This window comes from Misgurnus anguillicaudatus, chromosome 21, assembly GCF_027580225.2.
Source record: "Misgurnus anguillicaudatus chromosome 21, ASM2758022v2, whole genome shotgun sequence".
Taxonomy (NCBI): Eukaryota; Metazoa; Chordata; class Actinopteri; order Cypriniformes; family Cobitidae; genus Misgurnus; species Misgurnus anguillicaudatus.
The window spans coordinates 8330214-8348037 of NC_073357.2; the positions used below are offsets into that span (position 1 = coordinate 8330214).

At 35.5% G+C, this 17824-nt stretch overlaps 1 protein-coding gene across 4 annotated transcripts in view; it reads right to left on the reverse strand.

The window, feature by feature from the left end:
- LOC129429268 (uncharacterized) overlaps positions 1 to 17824 on the reverse strand; it is a 109108-nt gene that overhangs the window by 61599 nt on the left and 29685 nt on the right. For all 4 annotated transcript variants that reach the window (XM_073859657.1, XM_073859656.1, XM_073859655.1 and 1 more), the window contains exons 6-9: positions 16183 to 16366; positions 11806 to 11995; positions 6048 to 7818; positions 3861 to 3919 (exon numbers count right to left, since the gene is read on the reverse strand). In XM_073859657.1, the coding sequence (XP_073715758.1) occupies positions 3861 to 3919; positions 6048 to 7818; positions 11806 to 11995; positions 16183 to 16366 (2204 nt within the window). The remainder of the gene's footprint in view (positions 1 to 3860; positions 3920 to 6047; positions 7819 to 11805; positions 11996 to 16182; positions 16367 to 17824) is intronic.

Genomic DNA, 17824 nt, shown 5'->3' on the forward strand with positions numbered 1-17824 from the left:
GAACTAACATGAATGACTGTATTTATAAATGCTGAAAAACTATATTGTTCGTTCATGATAGCAAATGCATACTAACGTTAACCAATACAACCTTATTGCAAAGTGTTACCAAAATATTAAATTGAGATGCTGTGTTGTAACTTGCGTATCTGTAAAAAAAAATTTCAAACAGTTGCTTTGGCTTTCTCTTTAATCTCTATTAAGTTTAGTTAGGAAAGATTTGCTTTAGGAAAGATTCACTCATAACAGCCCTGATGCTTTGACACATTACTAAAGATTTTTAGTGTTTAGTGTACCATGTCTATACATAAACACAACACGCCCTGAAGGAAACAAAGCCTGGGCAACACCTAATACTGCCCCCTGCGTTCATGATCTCCAGAGGAGAAACCGGCAGAAATCTTGGTTTTGTGCTGCCTGCAGGTCCTGGATATTATTTGCAAGAAAAGACCCTCAGCACTTGTGGTTCACTTAAAAGGGTAAAACCCCAACCCCCATTCCCCCAAAACAGTTGTAAAGAAAGCTATGGAGGAACAGCTGGCCCACAGGTCACGACATGAAACTGTCAACGTTCAGCTACTACAATAAACTTCATCTCATCTCTCTGTTATAACAACAAATACATCATATTTTTCTTTTCATATATTTACTGATTATATATTTGATTGGATTTATGCCCTGCTGAAAAAAACAATAAAACCATTACAGAAAATTCTAATGGTTTTATTGGGCATTTTATTTGTTCTTATGGAATATGGCACAAAACACACTACAGTGTAGTGGTTTTTGTTGGTCTCTAATGGTATGTATTGGTTCTACTGGTTCTGTGTATTGGTTCTAATGGAATATGGCCCAAAACACACTACAGTGTAGTGGTTTTAATGGTAAAAGCTAATGGTTCCTATTTTTATTTTAAATGGAAACCATTAGAATTTTCTGTAATGTTTTTTTTTTCAGCAGGGATGGGTAATATAACCCTAACCCTTCAACTTCAACATTCATTTCGAAATCACTCTTGACTTGTGGCAACACATATTAGGTCTAATCAGCCTCAAAGCTTGTGGTAAATCTGTCTTGAAAGATTACAAGATGTCACGTGTATGGGTGTGTATGTTGTACGTGTACACATGGCCACGTGGTTTCCAGCTCCTGTACCTCCACTTTCACTTCCAGCTCTCAGAAAGTAAACAACTCCACATTGCTCCCTGACTTCACACCTTAATGCTACCGCGTGTAGTGTTTCTATGACTCAATAGTGAGTTTTTCCGTGAATAACAGGTGTGCCATTGTGAAACTAGACAATATAGTTATGGAGTCTTAAGAACACAGGCTCAAGTATCACAGCTCAAAATGATGGCATATTGTATTTCTGTAATTATTGCAACTAAATATTAACATAAACATTTAATTCTTTCCCCACCAGCATTTAAAAAAAGTTGCCAGCCAACACCAGCATTTTTTATGATGTTCACAAAAGTTTAGGGCATTCCAGAATTTTTTCTATAAATATATAAACATACAATATATCAAATGAAAGAACAAACCCTCTGCTTTAAAAAAAAAAAGGTTTCATTCTATCTTCATTTGTTCTTTATTGTGCTGTCAATTATTTTTTTCTCTCTCTCTCTGCACTAAATGTCAGTGCCGTGGTTGGATAGTGCAGAGTAAGGGGTGGTATTATTATAATAAGATCCTCTTTTGATATCACAAGGGGAGCCAAATTTGAATGAGCTGTTTTTTCACATGCTTACAAAGAATGGTTTACCAAAACTAAGATACTAGGTTGATCTTTTTCACATTTTCTAGGTTGATAGGAGCACTGGGGACCCAATTATAGCACTTAAACATGAAAAAAGTCAGATTTTCATGATATGTCCCCTTTAAAACACTTTTCCCAACAGATCTTAAATAAGTCGGTGCCAGTGATCTGTCTCAAGATGCACAACAGTAACGTGCTTTTCTAAGGCATGTTTATAAAAGATGCTTAAACATCCTAATTGAACTAAGCCTTGTCTGTGAAACCAGGCCAAAAAGTGAAAAAGCTTAATTTTTTTAGGTGCTACCAACTGAAGTAGATTTTCCAACTTTTACAGTGTTAAACGTTTCTGTCCATTTTGCATATAAGTTATCAGTTTTCTGTAGTGTTGTGTAATGGTCACGTGACATGTAGATTAAACAAATAAAATTAAATTAAATTAAATTAAATAAAAACAAATATTTTTTGTTAATAAGTCTTGAGATGTTTTAATTATTTATTAACATTTCATGATTTCATTGTAATTGGTTTATTTTTCATCAGCTCTGATATGGGGGAACATCAAAATTCAGAAAAGTTAGCAAGACATTGGGATGTGTCAAATATCGCCCCAATTTGGAGTATTGTTCGTAACACTTTAAGCATTTGCAAACATTTATTTGTTGCTACATACCATTGAACGCCAAGCAACATTTGACAAACAAGTTTTGAAATTACCTTTAAGGTATCATTTCATCCTAAATATTTATTTGTTACCATTTGTATAACTAAATCTATAATAAATAATGAGAGCAAATATTTTTTTATGTAATTAAAAAGCATAACAAACCATTTAATTTCTCTATCAACGCTCATAAAGTTTGCTTTGATTTCTTTTCCAGGGGTTCAGTCCTTAGGTGGATTAAACTGAACAAATTAAGAGTTTTGGTTCCAAAACGCAATAAATCCATTTTGACTAATTTCGGTAAAAACATGTTTTCTATTTCAAGAAAGTGACAAGATGTAAAGCACTATTTTCTGTAACAAACCATCTTAGGTTATAATAACATTAAAAATTCAAATCCATAATTTGATTTTCAAAGATTTATACTAAAAACTGCTTATTTTTAAGTTTTTTTTTTCAAAATGCTATAAATCTATTGAATCAATATATAAATGTGCATTCATCTTTGCCATGTTATATTCATTTAGTTGACTAGTGGTATACACTGATAAAAAATAAACATTATTGACATTAATCAAAACACTTACTTTGTCATATTAACAACACTGTCATTGCTGCTGTTGGGATGTCATCGCTGAACTTTTTTGACAGCAATGAATCAGTTTTAGTCCTGCTCGATTTTCGTTGACTTCGAGTAAAATAATGGAAGTTTTTCATAAAATCCCCTGTGGTCAATGTGTTAGCATGACAGAAACTTCATGCTGTCCTGTGAGAATTTTGTCGTCGCCCGAGTGGCTTACGTTTTTTCCCCGCCACAGAAAACCACCACAGGTTTATAAAAGCCATCATTTGTTTTTGTTTGTTTGTTGTCACGAAATACACAATAGATGAAGAAAACTAGGATTCAGTGTGTATTCAATGAACCGCCATTGTTGTTTACAGTGCGTGGAATGGTGCGCTGTAATTTGTGAAGCGGATTTATTGCATTATGGAGAAAAGGAGGACTGGCGTAGCGTTTATCGCGTTTTGGGAAAAAAGAGAGAAAAGATGACAGAATAACACAGCGGATATAGGATTTTTCGTAAAATTAAGCATTTACTTTTTGATACTGACCTGATACAATACTGATTTTGGTGGTAACTCATTAAAAAAAAAAATGGCGTTTTTTATTGTGTTTTGGAACGAAATTCTTCAAATACTATTTAATACAGACAGAATATACAGTTATGTACAGTACACATATACTGTAACTACAGTATAACATAGACAAAGTGCAGTGGAGGGTATAAAGCTTACTTATGAACTTTCTTAATACACAGCAGGGGTATTTTTAAAATACAAAATTTACCAACACAGGTCAGAATTTAGTCATTTGTAAGCCATGTCACAACATACACCCACAAGGTATTTCATAACTGAAATGTTAATGTTTGTACTAACCATTGGTGCGTTTTTGTCCGTGTCAACATCGGTCCATGTGGTCTGCTGAGGGTCCACCTCTGTAACATTTAATGTAGTCAGTCAATAACAAACATCAGGACATACAGTAAGTACAAAGCTATTTGTGTAAATACAGAAAAGTTTTCAGTAGTCATTTTGAATATTAAATTAATAAAATACATTAATTTAATTGGTAAATGAACAGAAAACATTTCCTGCAAATACACCAACCAAGCACGCATACAGTATTTCTAGAAATGGTATATCTGGCTATTTCAGTTCAGTTACGTAATTTGGCAAAGATAACCGTATGCTTCAACAATCTGGGTGTATCGATGTTCTTTTTTGGTCACTGTGAGAACAGAAAGAAAGTGGAGGAAATGGACGGTGACCTCGTCTCGTTACATCACTTCCCTCCTTGACCCATGACATCATCTGTTGCTAAGCTACCATCTGTTGTGTACACAATCATAAAGCAATCACTCTGCTCTCTCAGCCATGTGCATGATGGAGATAAACAAGCGATTTCCAATTATTCTGTCGAATGTGAAAGGTATCATTACTGAATTTTGGTTGATCATAGAAGGCGGGGTGCTTGGAAAAGATACCTAATAATGCACTCTGTCACATTTGATCAGTGTTTAAATTTAATGTGCACCAAGGCAATCAATTTTAGCCTTGCAGAGAGCCCGAACCTTTTGAAAAGCAAAGTTTCTAGTTTTTGCAATACTGTATTCAGGTAGTGCTGGTAAAATATAAAATTTTACTGTATAATTGTGACCCTGGACCACAAAACCAGTCATAAGGGGCAATGTTTTGAAATTGAGATTTTGATATCATCTGAAAGCTAAATAAATAATTTTCCCACTGATTTGCAGTTTGTTGGGATAGGACAATAATTAACTGAGAAACGACTATTTATAAATCTGGAATCTGAGGGTGCAAAAAAATCTAAATATTGAGAAAATCGCCTTGACATTGTCCAAATAAAGTCCTTAGCAACACATATTACTAATGATAAATACTTTTTTATATATATTTTACGATAGTAAATTTACAAAATATCTTCATGGAACATGATCTTCATTTCATATCCTAATGATGTTTGGCATAAAAATACAATATATACAGTAGTGTTGGCTATTGTTACAAATATAACTATGCAACTTATGACTGGTTTTGTAGTTCTGGGTCACAATTATATTATCATTAAACATGCATATTATACCCCTTATGAAAATTACCATGGTTTAACTACAGGTAAAAAACAATGGGTACATTGGGGTCATGGCATGAAAATCTTACTTTTCCATGTTTAAGTGCTATGATTGGGTCCCCAGTGCTTCTATTAACCCAGAAAATGTGAAAAAGATCAACCCAGTAACTTAATTTTGGTAAACCATTTTCTACAAGCACATGAAAAAATAGGTTGTTGAAATTTGGCTCTCCTTATGATGTCATAAGGAGCTATTTTTATAATAACCCCACCCCTTAATCTGCACAATCCAACCACAGCACTGCCATTTAGTGCAGAGAAAAGCACAATTGAGTTTTAATTGCAACAAACCACCATCATTGTGATCAGTGTTTGAATTTTTCATCAGCTCATTTGCATTTTAAAGGACACACCCAAAATGGCAAATTTTTGCACACAACTACAAAGTGGCAATTTTAACATGTTATAATAAATTATTTATATGATATTTTGAGCTAAAACTTTACATTTGTGCTCTGGGGGCACCAAAGATTTATTTGACATCTTAAAAAAGTCTTGTGCCATGGCCCCTTTAAATCATGGTTACTGTAATCAATACATCAAAAAACCATGGTAGTGTTGATGTAACAATAAATATATAATGCACACATCACATAAAATTTCACTACAATACATGCCAATTTCCCACATTAACAGTAAAAAAAATATATATTACTGTACATCTTGTCCACAAGCAATCTATAATTATCATTGACCACGTTTAAATGCACTCTCACAATGCAAAACAGTGGACAGTATATGTGAGTTCATAATTTGTGCTCTGCATTGGGCTATGTGTAAATAATCAGAAAATAAAAACTGCATCTAAACATGAGTGAAGAGGTTAGGTCCAGTCATGTAAACATCTTACTGAGATTAAGTCCTTACTTAAGAAACAATTACATTATAAACATAATCATTGTTGAACTCACCTTTCAGATGGTCTTCCTCACCCACTGGTTGGGCATCCTTATTTACTTCAGTGCCTGAGTGTTGAGTAATAGGATCTACACATCCGTGGACATCTTCAGGATATTCTCCTGAAACTCCTTCCTTATTAAGAGAATCTAGGATATGTAAGGCACCACCAACAAGGTCATTTTGGATGACTGAACCCAGCAGATCTTCTCCTTTATCTTCCTCTGAGATTCCCGCTTTCTTTGATATAACTAGTGTGTCTGAGAGAGCAGGCAGGAGGCCTTTATCTCCAGATTGATCTGTATGCACAAACAAAGCTTCTGATGTGTCCTGCATGACCTCATTGTTCAAGGTCGTATCCTGTCTCTGATCCTGAAGACTGGGAGAGTCTGGAAGATTCGCTATCTCTTTATCCGCATTCACTTCTGCATGATGAACTTCCTCCAATGTTGCCTTCAACCTTCCTTCGAGGTTCTCCATCCTATCCAGTTGTTGCTCATAGCTAGGGCTTACTAAAACCTCATTTGCAGACCAGAGCTCTAGATCATCAGGTTCTAGGGTGTCCTCGCTGGTTGGCGTGTGAGACTCGGCTTCTGAACCAGGTAAGACATCAATGCATCTCTCTGCTTCCTTTTCACCATCACCTTCGTCTACTATTGGGTAATAATAGTTAGTTTTTTCTACAGGTGACAGTTCTTGGTCTATTTTATGCTGCTGTGAAGATTCCTCAAAGTTATTAGTTGTCCATGAGGTTGCATCATTTTCAGTGCCACCCTCTTTTTTGCTACCATCTAAATTTACATTAGCATAACCTTCAAATTGTTTGTTTTCATAAAATAAGACTTCTTCATGATCATCGGTTTCTGAAAAATCTTCTTCCACATTACAGAAAATATCACAAACATCTTCCTTCCCTCTTTCATCGGATCCCTCCGGCTCATGGGTTCCTGGTTGGCAAATGTTACTAGCTTCATGGCAAGCGTGACTATCACTCTCACCCAAAATTTGTTTAACGCAGTCATTTTCATGTTGTTTAATATCCTCTATAAACAGATCCAACTTTGGGTGTAAATCTTTGTTTTCTTCTTTCACCTTCTCTGGTTCTAATGCATCTACAAACCCATCATCTTCCTCTCTCTCGTCATCGCTCTCAACACCCTGAGAACTAGATTCCATATCCGAGCTTTCCGGCGTGTCTAAAGACTGCGTGATTCCCATATCTCCTGCCTCTACTGTATAGCAAAGCTTCTCCGGTGGGTTCTCCTCTACCGAATTTTGTCCCTCTTCCCCGTTTCCCCCCTCAGGCCCCTCAGATGATTCACAGATGAAGTCGTCAGCTTTATCAGTTTCCTCTGGCTGTTGTCCACAGGAAAGGGCAGCGCAGTCTATGCTTTCACCTTCAGATCCGCTCTGTAAAGCATCACTACAATCTCTCAAGCTCCCGGCAACATCTAAGTTCTCCTCTCGCTCTGGGCAATCAGTCTTGCTGTTTTCACAAGCACACGCCCGCTGATCTTTACTGTTGCCATTGCGTAGGGGAGACGCTGGAGTTTCACAGCTGAGCGAGGGATCTCTGTCACCCTCCCTGTTGTGTAATGGATCCAGCAAGTCATTACGTTCTGTGTCTTTGTTTTCTTTTGTACTAAAAGCAGTGAACCCCAGCTCACTTATATCGAGGGAGTTGTGCTGCGTCACTTCAAAAAGACAATCTCTGCTTTCTCGGCTGGCAACACATTCTTGGGAAGTGTGAGGAGACTCGGAACTCTGCTGAAACACAACTCCTCCCTGGCCATAAACACAGAACAACAGATTTAGTGTTTTTCGCCTCAACAAGCTCTCTGTCTACTAATAATGTCAAACTCGTAATGTAAATGCAATCTGAACTGTTGGAGAGGAGTTACGGCTCTTACGAGAGAGATTTCTTGGCAAAGAAGTTTGCTACAAGTTTAAATTTATGCATTTGGGAGACAATTTTATCCAAATTTTATACAGTGCATTACAAGGTATCCATTTCATCAGCATGTGTGTTCCTGGGATTGAACCAACAATACCACATGTATTATGTATTATTACTTAAGACTCACTTTTTGGGTCATTTATAAATAATGCTACAATGTTAAAGCGGGGTTGAAAATAAACCAAGAATTTAAATAGTTTTATATTATAGGATGTGTCGAAATAGCCCCCTATGCCCTTAAAAGGTCACTTTTACAAAAAATTCTGATCATTTGCCTTCACCCCATCACCCTGATTTTATTCCCCTTTTTAAGTGTTCCAATTAGAAATGAGTGATGGAAACTTTTGATAAATTTTTGATACATTTTTACATACTGTATAAGCGGCTTTTGTTTGTTTTGTTTTTGCCCCCGCCCACAAAGGGAACAGCGTGGCTACTTAATAGGGATAGTTCACCCAAAAATCAAAATAATGTCATTAATGACTTACCCTTATGTCGTTCTAAACTTGGAAGACCGTTCATCTTTGGAACACAGTTTAAGATGCGTTAACTTTAGATTTACTCCGAAAGCTTTCTGTCCCTCAATTGAAAATCTATGTACGGTTTCCATGTAGTAAAAACATCATCAAAGTAGTCCATGTGACATCAGTGGGTCAGTTAGAATGTGTTGAAGCATCAAAAATACATTTTGGTCATAAAATAGCAAGAATTACGACTTTATTCATCATGGTCTTCTCTTCCGATTCTGTTGTGAACCGCGTGAAGTCACGTGACTGTAGTGACGCGGCTGACCTGTTCCTCAAGTTTTTTTTTTAAACTTTTTTCTCCCCACAGTGTAAACAAAGCTCGGGCGCACAAAAAAAAAGAAAAAAAAGCTGGGGCGCAAAAGTCAGCCTCGTCGTACGTCAGCCGCTTCACCGGCTTGTTCGACTTTATGCAGCGCTGCAGTCGGTTGACGCCAAAGTACTTTGATGTCATCTGCCTGTCAGTTCTTGCAGCCCAGCATAAAGTCAAACACACACAAAAAAGTAACACAGAGATCGTTGAATTCGTTATTTAATTGGCTACATGTTTTGTCTATCAATATTTTCCATGAAGTCATTGGCTGATGGAGGAACGAGTGAGCGATCGGTTACATCCCTAAAGGACGTCACGTTTTCAACAGCACTGTTTGGATTATCTATTATACTACTGCCCTACTTTTAAATACAAACTTTGAAGGCGGATTCATGTGTTTACCAGAACGTAAAGTGTAATCTCATATACCCTTACATGTTACGCAGTGGCGTAGCAAGTCAGTCGCGGGCCCATATGAAAAAAAATTTACGGTCCCCCTTAAGCCAAAGCCCCCCCCAACCTTGCCCGTTGGCACTGTTAACTGTGGCGCGCAGCTCTGTTAACAACATATACTTTTAATATAGTCAAATATTTTTAGTTTACTTTTTTACTTTAAAGAGTAGATTTAAATAAAGAAAAACTAAATGTTTCTTTTCTCTTTAAGGCCCCACTTTTATGTTTATATTTGTCCATCCTTAATGTTCATGTAGATAGCTGCTATAGTAACCTCTCACACTGTGTTTTCTATTTTTTTGGCGCAGCAATGCCTCATGTAAAAAAATTATGGCGTAGTAGTCTACGGTGCAAGCGGAGTGCAAAAAAATAAATAATCGCAAACAAGAAATGACGGAGAAATTAGACATTATGGAGAAATAAGAAATCTCTACACGATATGCATACAAAAATATATTTATTGCGGCCACAAATAAAAATTAAATAGAATTTTATTTTTATTAAAAGCTGGGACGGGGCCAGAGCCGGGCCCCCTATTGGCCGGGCCCATTTGCACGTGCATACCCTGCATGCCCAGATGCTAAGCCACTGATGTTACGATGTAAATAGTCCTCAGATTGTATATTATATTCTATTACCAGACGTTCATGCAAAATCTGATGTAAAAAAATAGACTATATATCTATAGCGTGCGTGCGTGCATGCGTGCCTTATTTGTAAATGCTTGTTTGGTTACTTACCTTTCTTTACGCAACTAGTAACTAAAACATGTATGTATGTATATATGTATGTATGTATGTATTTAGTTGATGTAAAGATTGTGCTACTACACATACTCATATACTATCTTTTTGATGCATTTCTTATGATGCGTTTCCCATCAAGAAGCCTCTCTTGATGGGAAATGCATCATAAGAAAGTCAATATATTTGTCAGATGTAAAGCATACATGTGTATTTTTTATGTTACTTCATTTTTATTTTATTTTATTTTATTATTATTGTAACAGCTCAGGGATGTTCAAGGAGCAACATATTTGAGCAATTTCTAAAGATTTTAGTTCTGTTTTTGAATAAGGGGTTGGAAATGAATGTTTTTCTTGTTTTTTATCCGATTCATTGATTAATCGAAAAAATAATCGACAGATGAATCGATTATTAAAATAATCGTTAGTTGCAGCCAGTGTTGGGGGTAACGCATTACAAGTAACTTGAGTTACGTAATAATATTACTTTTCTGAAGTAACGAGTAAAGTAACGCATTACTTTTTAAAAGTACACATTATTATTTGAGTTACTTTTTCAAAAAAGTAACTCAAGTTACTTTTTTAGTTTAATTAATTTGATTAAAAAATATGTACTGAATTAAACTAAACGTATGCACTCTCTGTGCCTGTGTGGAAACAGTTTGAGTCAGAAACTGAGATGGCAGGCCAGAGCTAAACATTTTTGTGATGAAATATGCAATTTCTGAATGCAGAACTTTTCAGTCATAAAAACTCCTGCAAGGCCTGAAAGAGATCAAGCTTTAGCCAAGAAAAAGTAACGCAAAAGTAACTAAAAGTAACGTAAGCATTACTTTCCATGAAAAGTAACTAAGTAATGCAATTAGTTACTTTTTTTGGGAGTAACTTAATATTGTAACGCATTACTTTTAAAAGTAACTTTCCCCAACACTAGTTGCAGCCCTACATATCTGAAACAGACTGGATTCGACTTGTGATCAACACAAAGGTAAAAAGTCCTGTTTATTTTTGCATGTTGTCATCCGGACTTCTGTCACAAAATACTACATATGATGAACATCGGTATCTCAAAACGGCTTTACAGGGTGTATGGCTTAGCTAAATGAGTGTAAGTGTATCTTTCAGAGTCTATTTTCTCGGCTTTGAGTTTTTCTGAGTTCCTACATTCAAATGACCACAACTTCTCCAAATCTTATCAGATTTCCATGTGCTTAGAAACTGCCCTTTCAGGGTCTGTGAATAACTCAAAATGACCCAGTACGGACTTCTTTCCGTGACTGGTCACAATTTGCATTTCTTTTTTTGCGCATTTTGAAAAAAATCGCTTCACGTTTGGATAAAAACCCCACTAGTGACTTGTAGTCTTTTGAGTTTCCCCACCCTAACACCTGTCTCCAGGTGTTTCTTGTTTAGCTTGATTAGTCTGTATGTCTTGTCATGTTTCCACCCCTTGCCACTGTTTTCATGTCATGGATTATTTTGGATTTTAGTAAACACTTCATTATCTGCACATAGATCATGGCTCTTTTTGTCTCTATCTCTATCTTGTCTCATCTTGTTTGATCTCTATTTTTGTCTTGCCTAAAACTTTGGTATACATAATTTCTTAAAGTGGTAAAACAAGTTTTGGATTAAGTATTAAAATCATTCAGTTATTACAAACCTTTGTAACATGCACATTTGCAATACCTGCAATATCATATTATATCTCGCATCCCAAATGCAGAAAGAGAAAGAAACAGACTAGCAGAGAGCTAAAGTTCAGACTGACTCGACACACCTTGCCCTGGCGATGGCAGATGATGAGTCTGCGCAGTTGTAGGATGTCAGCCTGCAGGCTGGGTGGAGCGCCGCCTGGCTCACTGCTCACAGTTAGGGTGTAGGTGTTCAGAGAGGGGTGGTGCTGTACCGCACATGTGCCGGAGGAGATCTGTTTGAGCTTCTCAACACCCATGTCTGAGTAATCCTCTCTACATCAAAACATTTCCTCAGATTAACAACAATGTGCCCAAACCGTTCCATGTCATCTTTAAACCGAACAACATTCTGATATGATTGAGTAAGAATGATGCAAATAAAAATGTTCAATTCGTCTGCCAGAGTTTTAATAAGAAGCAGAAATTGAATATGTCCGTGCCTAAAGTGTTGACTAATTCTGGGTGGAGTGATTTTTTACAGTGAGGTCACATGAAAGGAACCTGTTTGCCAATTTGAATTTTGCAAAAACTAAACAAACAATTAACAAGAATTGGCTATTTTTAAATGATTACACCACTTTCATTAAAAAAATCTGATAATTTACTCACCTCCATGTCATCCAAGATGTTTGTGTCTTTCTTTTTTCAGTCGAGAAGAAATTCATTTTTTTTGAGGAAAACATTTCAGGATTTTTCTTCATATAGTGAAACCGTTTACAGTTTCAATGCAGCTTCAAAGGGCTCTAAACGATCCCAACCGAGGCATAAGGGTCTTATCTAGCGAAACGATCATCATTTTCGGAAAATAAAAATATGTACTTTTATACCACAACTTCTCGTCTTGTACTAGCCATGTGATTCACCAATGTGACCTTACGTATTAGGTAATCACGTTGAAAGTATTGATGTCAATTTATGCAATTTCCCATATTTGATGTTTGTTTAAAGACACACTATGCAGTTATTTTACCTTAATATAACAGTTTCAAAGTTATTTCGGTGGTAAACAAAGTCATAGTAAGGGGAATCATCCTCCTGTTGAAGCTCGGGAAGGACGCCGCTACCAAAACCAGCAACGCAAGCTTGAGAGAACCGCCCCCTGACAAATCTCGTGAGAATCACAACTTGCTTTACGGCAACGACGTCACACACGTTAGGCTTGTTCGACTTCGACTGAATTAGGTACTATGACTCTCTGATCAGTAGGAAGACCTTATCAATCTAAAATCACTGAGTTTGAGTCATTTATAATGTGCATTTAAACACTCATTCAATTCAAAATATTCTTTCTTATCATGAAAATACATGAAACAATTTGTAGAACAGCGATATGAATAAGCTTATAAACATTTCCTGGAATAGTGTTTTGTAATATAACTTCTTCTGCTCCACAAATGGAGTTTCTGCACGAGAGCGCCCTCTGGGTTTTGGATGTGGTGGCATTTCGCCGTAATTTATTAAAATTAATTCATTGAGAAAACGCGCATTTGCACAATTAATCGTTCCAGCCCTATGCAAAGGGTTGAGAAAGAGGAGCGTTTTGACGCTGTTGTATGTGGAATGATACTAATTAACTCATTCACCGCCAGCCTTTTTGAGAAAAGTTGCCCACCGGCATTTTTGTGATTTTAACAAAAGTTTCACAAAATTTCTTGCAGGAAAAATAATCTTATATAAATATATAAACATACAAATTATATCAAATTAAAGAACACACCCTCTGCTTTCAAACAAACAATAAACAAATAAACAAACAAACAAAATGGGGAAAAAATGTTTCATTATATATTTACTTTTTCCACTTAATTTAACCACTGAAATATGGATATTTCTCTTCAAAAATACAACATTTTGAGCAAAAAGCTTAAAAAATTGCGTTTTTGTAAAGGAATTTATGTTAGAGATCAGACTCAGAATGACTATCAAACATAAAGGCAGTTAAAATAAATCATTAAATCTTTTTAACCTCCGTTTTTGATAAATTCGGTTTGGCGCCATCCAGTGGATAAAAGCGGTATTACATTTTCACTTTGAAATTCGTCCAGAAAGGCATATTTATTAGTTAAATATTAACTCATAATTGACGAGATAACTCGTCAATGGCGGTGAATGAGTTAATGTCTTTGTGTAAGTTTATTGTTTAAAATGGTCCGCAATTGTGTGTTTCACATATGTAACGCGTGACCTTTTGATGTGATTACGTAATACGTAAGGTCGCGCTGGCGCATCACACGGCTAGTACAAGACGAGAAGTAGTGGTTTAAAAGTACTTTTTTGCAAAAATGACGATTGTTTCGCTAGATAAGACGCTTATGCCTCGGATGGGATCGTTTAGAGCCCTTTGAAGCTGCACTGAAACTGTAAACTGTTAAGATTCACTGAATTCCACTACCGTACTTACCGTACGGACTATAAACCGCACCAGAGTATAAGCCGCATTATTCAAAAATACGTCATTAAGACAAAATAACATATATAAGTCACAGTGGACTATACATCGCGTTTATTTAGAAAATTATTTCACAAAATCCAATCCGAAGAACAGACATTTAATCTGGAAAGGCAAGTTATTCTACTAAACAACAGCAGGCCGAATAGATGTCTGTATGTTAAAAGTAATATTATCAGTTATTTAAAGATAAACCATAGCATACAGAACTTACCTGGAAGGTTGAATAGGCTAAATTAACCGAACAAGCCAACTAGCGTGAAGTTCGCATACTCGTCATTCCACATTACAGAATCTACAGTATTTTCCGGACTATAAGTCGCTCCAAAGTATAAGTTGCATCAGTCAAAAAATGCGTCATGAAGAGGAAAAAAACATAAATAAGTCGCACTGGACTACAAATCGCATTTATTTTGAAAAATATTATTCTTTTTGGGGGCATTTTGTTTGTTAAGTCTTTTTCTGTATTCAAGTTAATGTTTCAGTAGTAACTGTTTTTTTCAGAGGTAGGCTACAGGAGCAACATATAGCGCCCTCTCATGGCTGTAGACGGTAATGTTCTTTTGGTTCATGTTAGCCAGTATGAATTAATTTTGACATATAAGTCACACCTGATTATAAATCGCAGGACCAGCCAAACTATGAAAAAAAGTCAGGAAAATACGGTATTAAATTACATAAATACAGAAGCAGCATCTGGGGGACTCTCGCGGCTGTAGACGGTAATGTTGTCTCGTCTCATAAATGTCAAAATTAATTCATACTGACTTACAAGGCGCACCTGACTATAAGACGCAGCACCAGCCAAGTTATAAAAAAAATGCGGCTTATAGACCGAAAAATAAGGTACATAAAGAAAAATCCTGAATGTTTTCCACAAAACTCGTAATTTCTTCTTGACTGAAGAAAGAAAGACATATAAACATCTTGAATGACATGAGGTTGAGTAAATTTTTTTGTGGAGATTTTTTAAAGTGGAGTAAGCCTTTCAATGCACACAAATTGATGGCATCCATTAAGGAGAATTTTAAAATAATTATTTAATAAATCCAAGTCTAATTGAGGCTTAATTTCATCCGTCAAACCCAAATAACTGCAACTAAATGCAGTCCAGTTCTCAACTGTGCATAGAGAATCTGGATCACAGCCAGACCACAAACTGGATTTAAAACCTTCAGATGACACAAAGCATGACACAAAGCTTGGACAAATAGTACAGTTCAGTTTTGTTCACACAGAACAGGTTTACTGAACACAAACCAATGTTAATAGATAATATGCTTTGATCAAATGATCTAAATGCTCTTGCATAAGACTGCGCAATAAAAGAATTGCATTGCAGTACTGTCAACAATATTGACAGAGCAAAGCTTTCACTTAAAGCTTGATTAAAGGGCACATATAAGTCTCAGGTGTGCCTAGAATGTCTCTGTAAAGTTCCAGCTCAAAATACCCCACGGATCATTTGTTATATCATGTCCAAAATGCCCCTATTTGGGCGGGAGCAAAAATTGCTGTTTTTATGTGTACCTACCTATAAATAGAAATGAACTACTGCTTTCGGTAAAAATTGATCTGATTCCTCTGAATACAGTCTGAGACAACAGTATCTTTAACAAACACATTTAGAAAAGCTTTTGGGTCAAATTAACCAGTCAGTTAGTGGCCGTGGGCGGGGCTTTATCAGTGTAACATGCTTTGGTTTAATGGGGATTTAAAAAAGTGGGTGGATTTTTTTCATTATTAGGGTTGTTGTGTTCACACACTCCCAACACATTTATGTCCAAACACCTTGTAAAATTTCATTTTGCACAATATGGGCCCTTTAAAGTAAATTTAAAAACTAATTTGCTTACTAAGTCTGGCTTGTGTCATTTAGAAAAAGGCCAAAAATAACAAAGTTACTTTTAGTATTTAGTCCATGAAATAAAATACACCACAGGCAATACTGTTAATGTGAAATGGTTTCATGCGCTGTGTGATATTCCCAAAACATTATCTAGGTACTTACTGGATGAAAAGCTCCAACAGTGCCGTGTGTCCTCGGTTCCGGGCGATGACTACCGGTGTGTCCCCCTCTTTGTTGCACATGTTAAGGGCCTCTCGAGCCCCTGACTGTTTTAGGAGGAAACCGGCCACTTTGTTAAGCCCACGACGGGCTGCAAAATGAAGGAGGGTCTCTTGAGGTTCCAGCTCTGAAAGATGGACGAACAAAAATCTATGAGACAACATCAATATTTCAACATTATTTTAAGTACACTCATAATTTACGCACACTCCCTAACTGTTCACAGCTGACATGCATGCAGACGTAACAAAGATTGACTAATATCATTCATAAGTACACAATGTTTCATTTAGAAGCCACAAAAGTGGATGTGAATTAAAGTATTTGATTATATAAAGGACAGGACAAGCATTTGGCAATGAATGAGGCTAATTACAATTAGTTAATCCTGTAATGTGTTGAATGGGCAGGTTAAATACCCTTGCACGTGTCCTCAACACACCCTGTGTACAGCTATATATATATATATATATATATATATATATATATATATATATATATATATATATATATATATATATATATATATATATATATATATATATATATATATATATATATATATATATATATATATATATATATATATATATACTTTAAAAACAATGAAAATCAATGTTTAATATATTTTTCATTTAACCCTTTGCATTACATAATCCAGAGGTACTGGGTAGGTATAAATGATTATTTTTGGTTTGAAATAAAAAAATATATTTGCTACTGTAATAATAATTCTTGCCTTAAAGGGTTAAACATTAAATGTCAAACTATAATTCATCTGTAAACTGATTTGTTGCTGCTGCTGTGAACCCAGAATAACTTCATTTTTGGGATGTTTATATCTAGCTAAAAAAATACATCATACAGTGCTATTCTAAATCTGTAATAGTGACCAAAAAGGAAGAAAAATGAAGTAACAAGAAACAAGCCAAGAATAACTTGTAATGTTTCCATAAACTCTCATAAACGAAAAGTTAAAGCCGGCGCATAGTATGTGACTATAAACTTTTTATTACTGTCAAAAGTTATTATAATAATAACTTACTATAATAATAATAATAATATTATAATAAAAATAAAATATTGCCAGACAAACTTATAATGCTAAGACGCCCTCTACAGGTTTTCCAGCATCATAACTACACTTGAGACTACATTAATACTGTGGTTCTCAAACAGGAGGGGATCCCAGTTTTATGACACTTTATAAAATACAGTAATTTATCATAAATTTTGTATAATCAAACCTGAGAAAAATACAGTCACCAACCAACAGCACTACATTGCATAATTTTATTGTTTTGTTTTTTATTCAAATTCAAATCAATTATTTAATGTCATTAAATTAGTTTGGGGAGAGGGGTGTGCACAAAGGGATGCACTCTACACTTTAATAAACAATGGTGCTAAATAGCACTAAAAGTGATTCACTGGCTCGTAATCATAGCGGAACCACTTATGCACCTATGTAGAACCATAAATGTTATAAAGTAAATATTTTATATGAATTAAAATAAACTGTTGTACCTACTTTTTATTTAATATTAACAACTTCAAACTTTAATGTGTCTTCTTTAAAATAGCC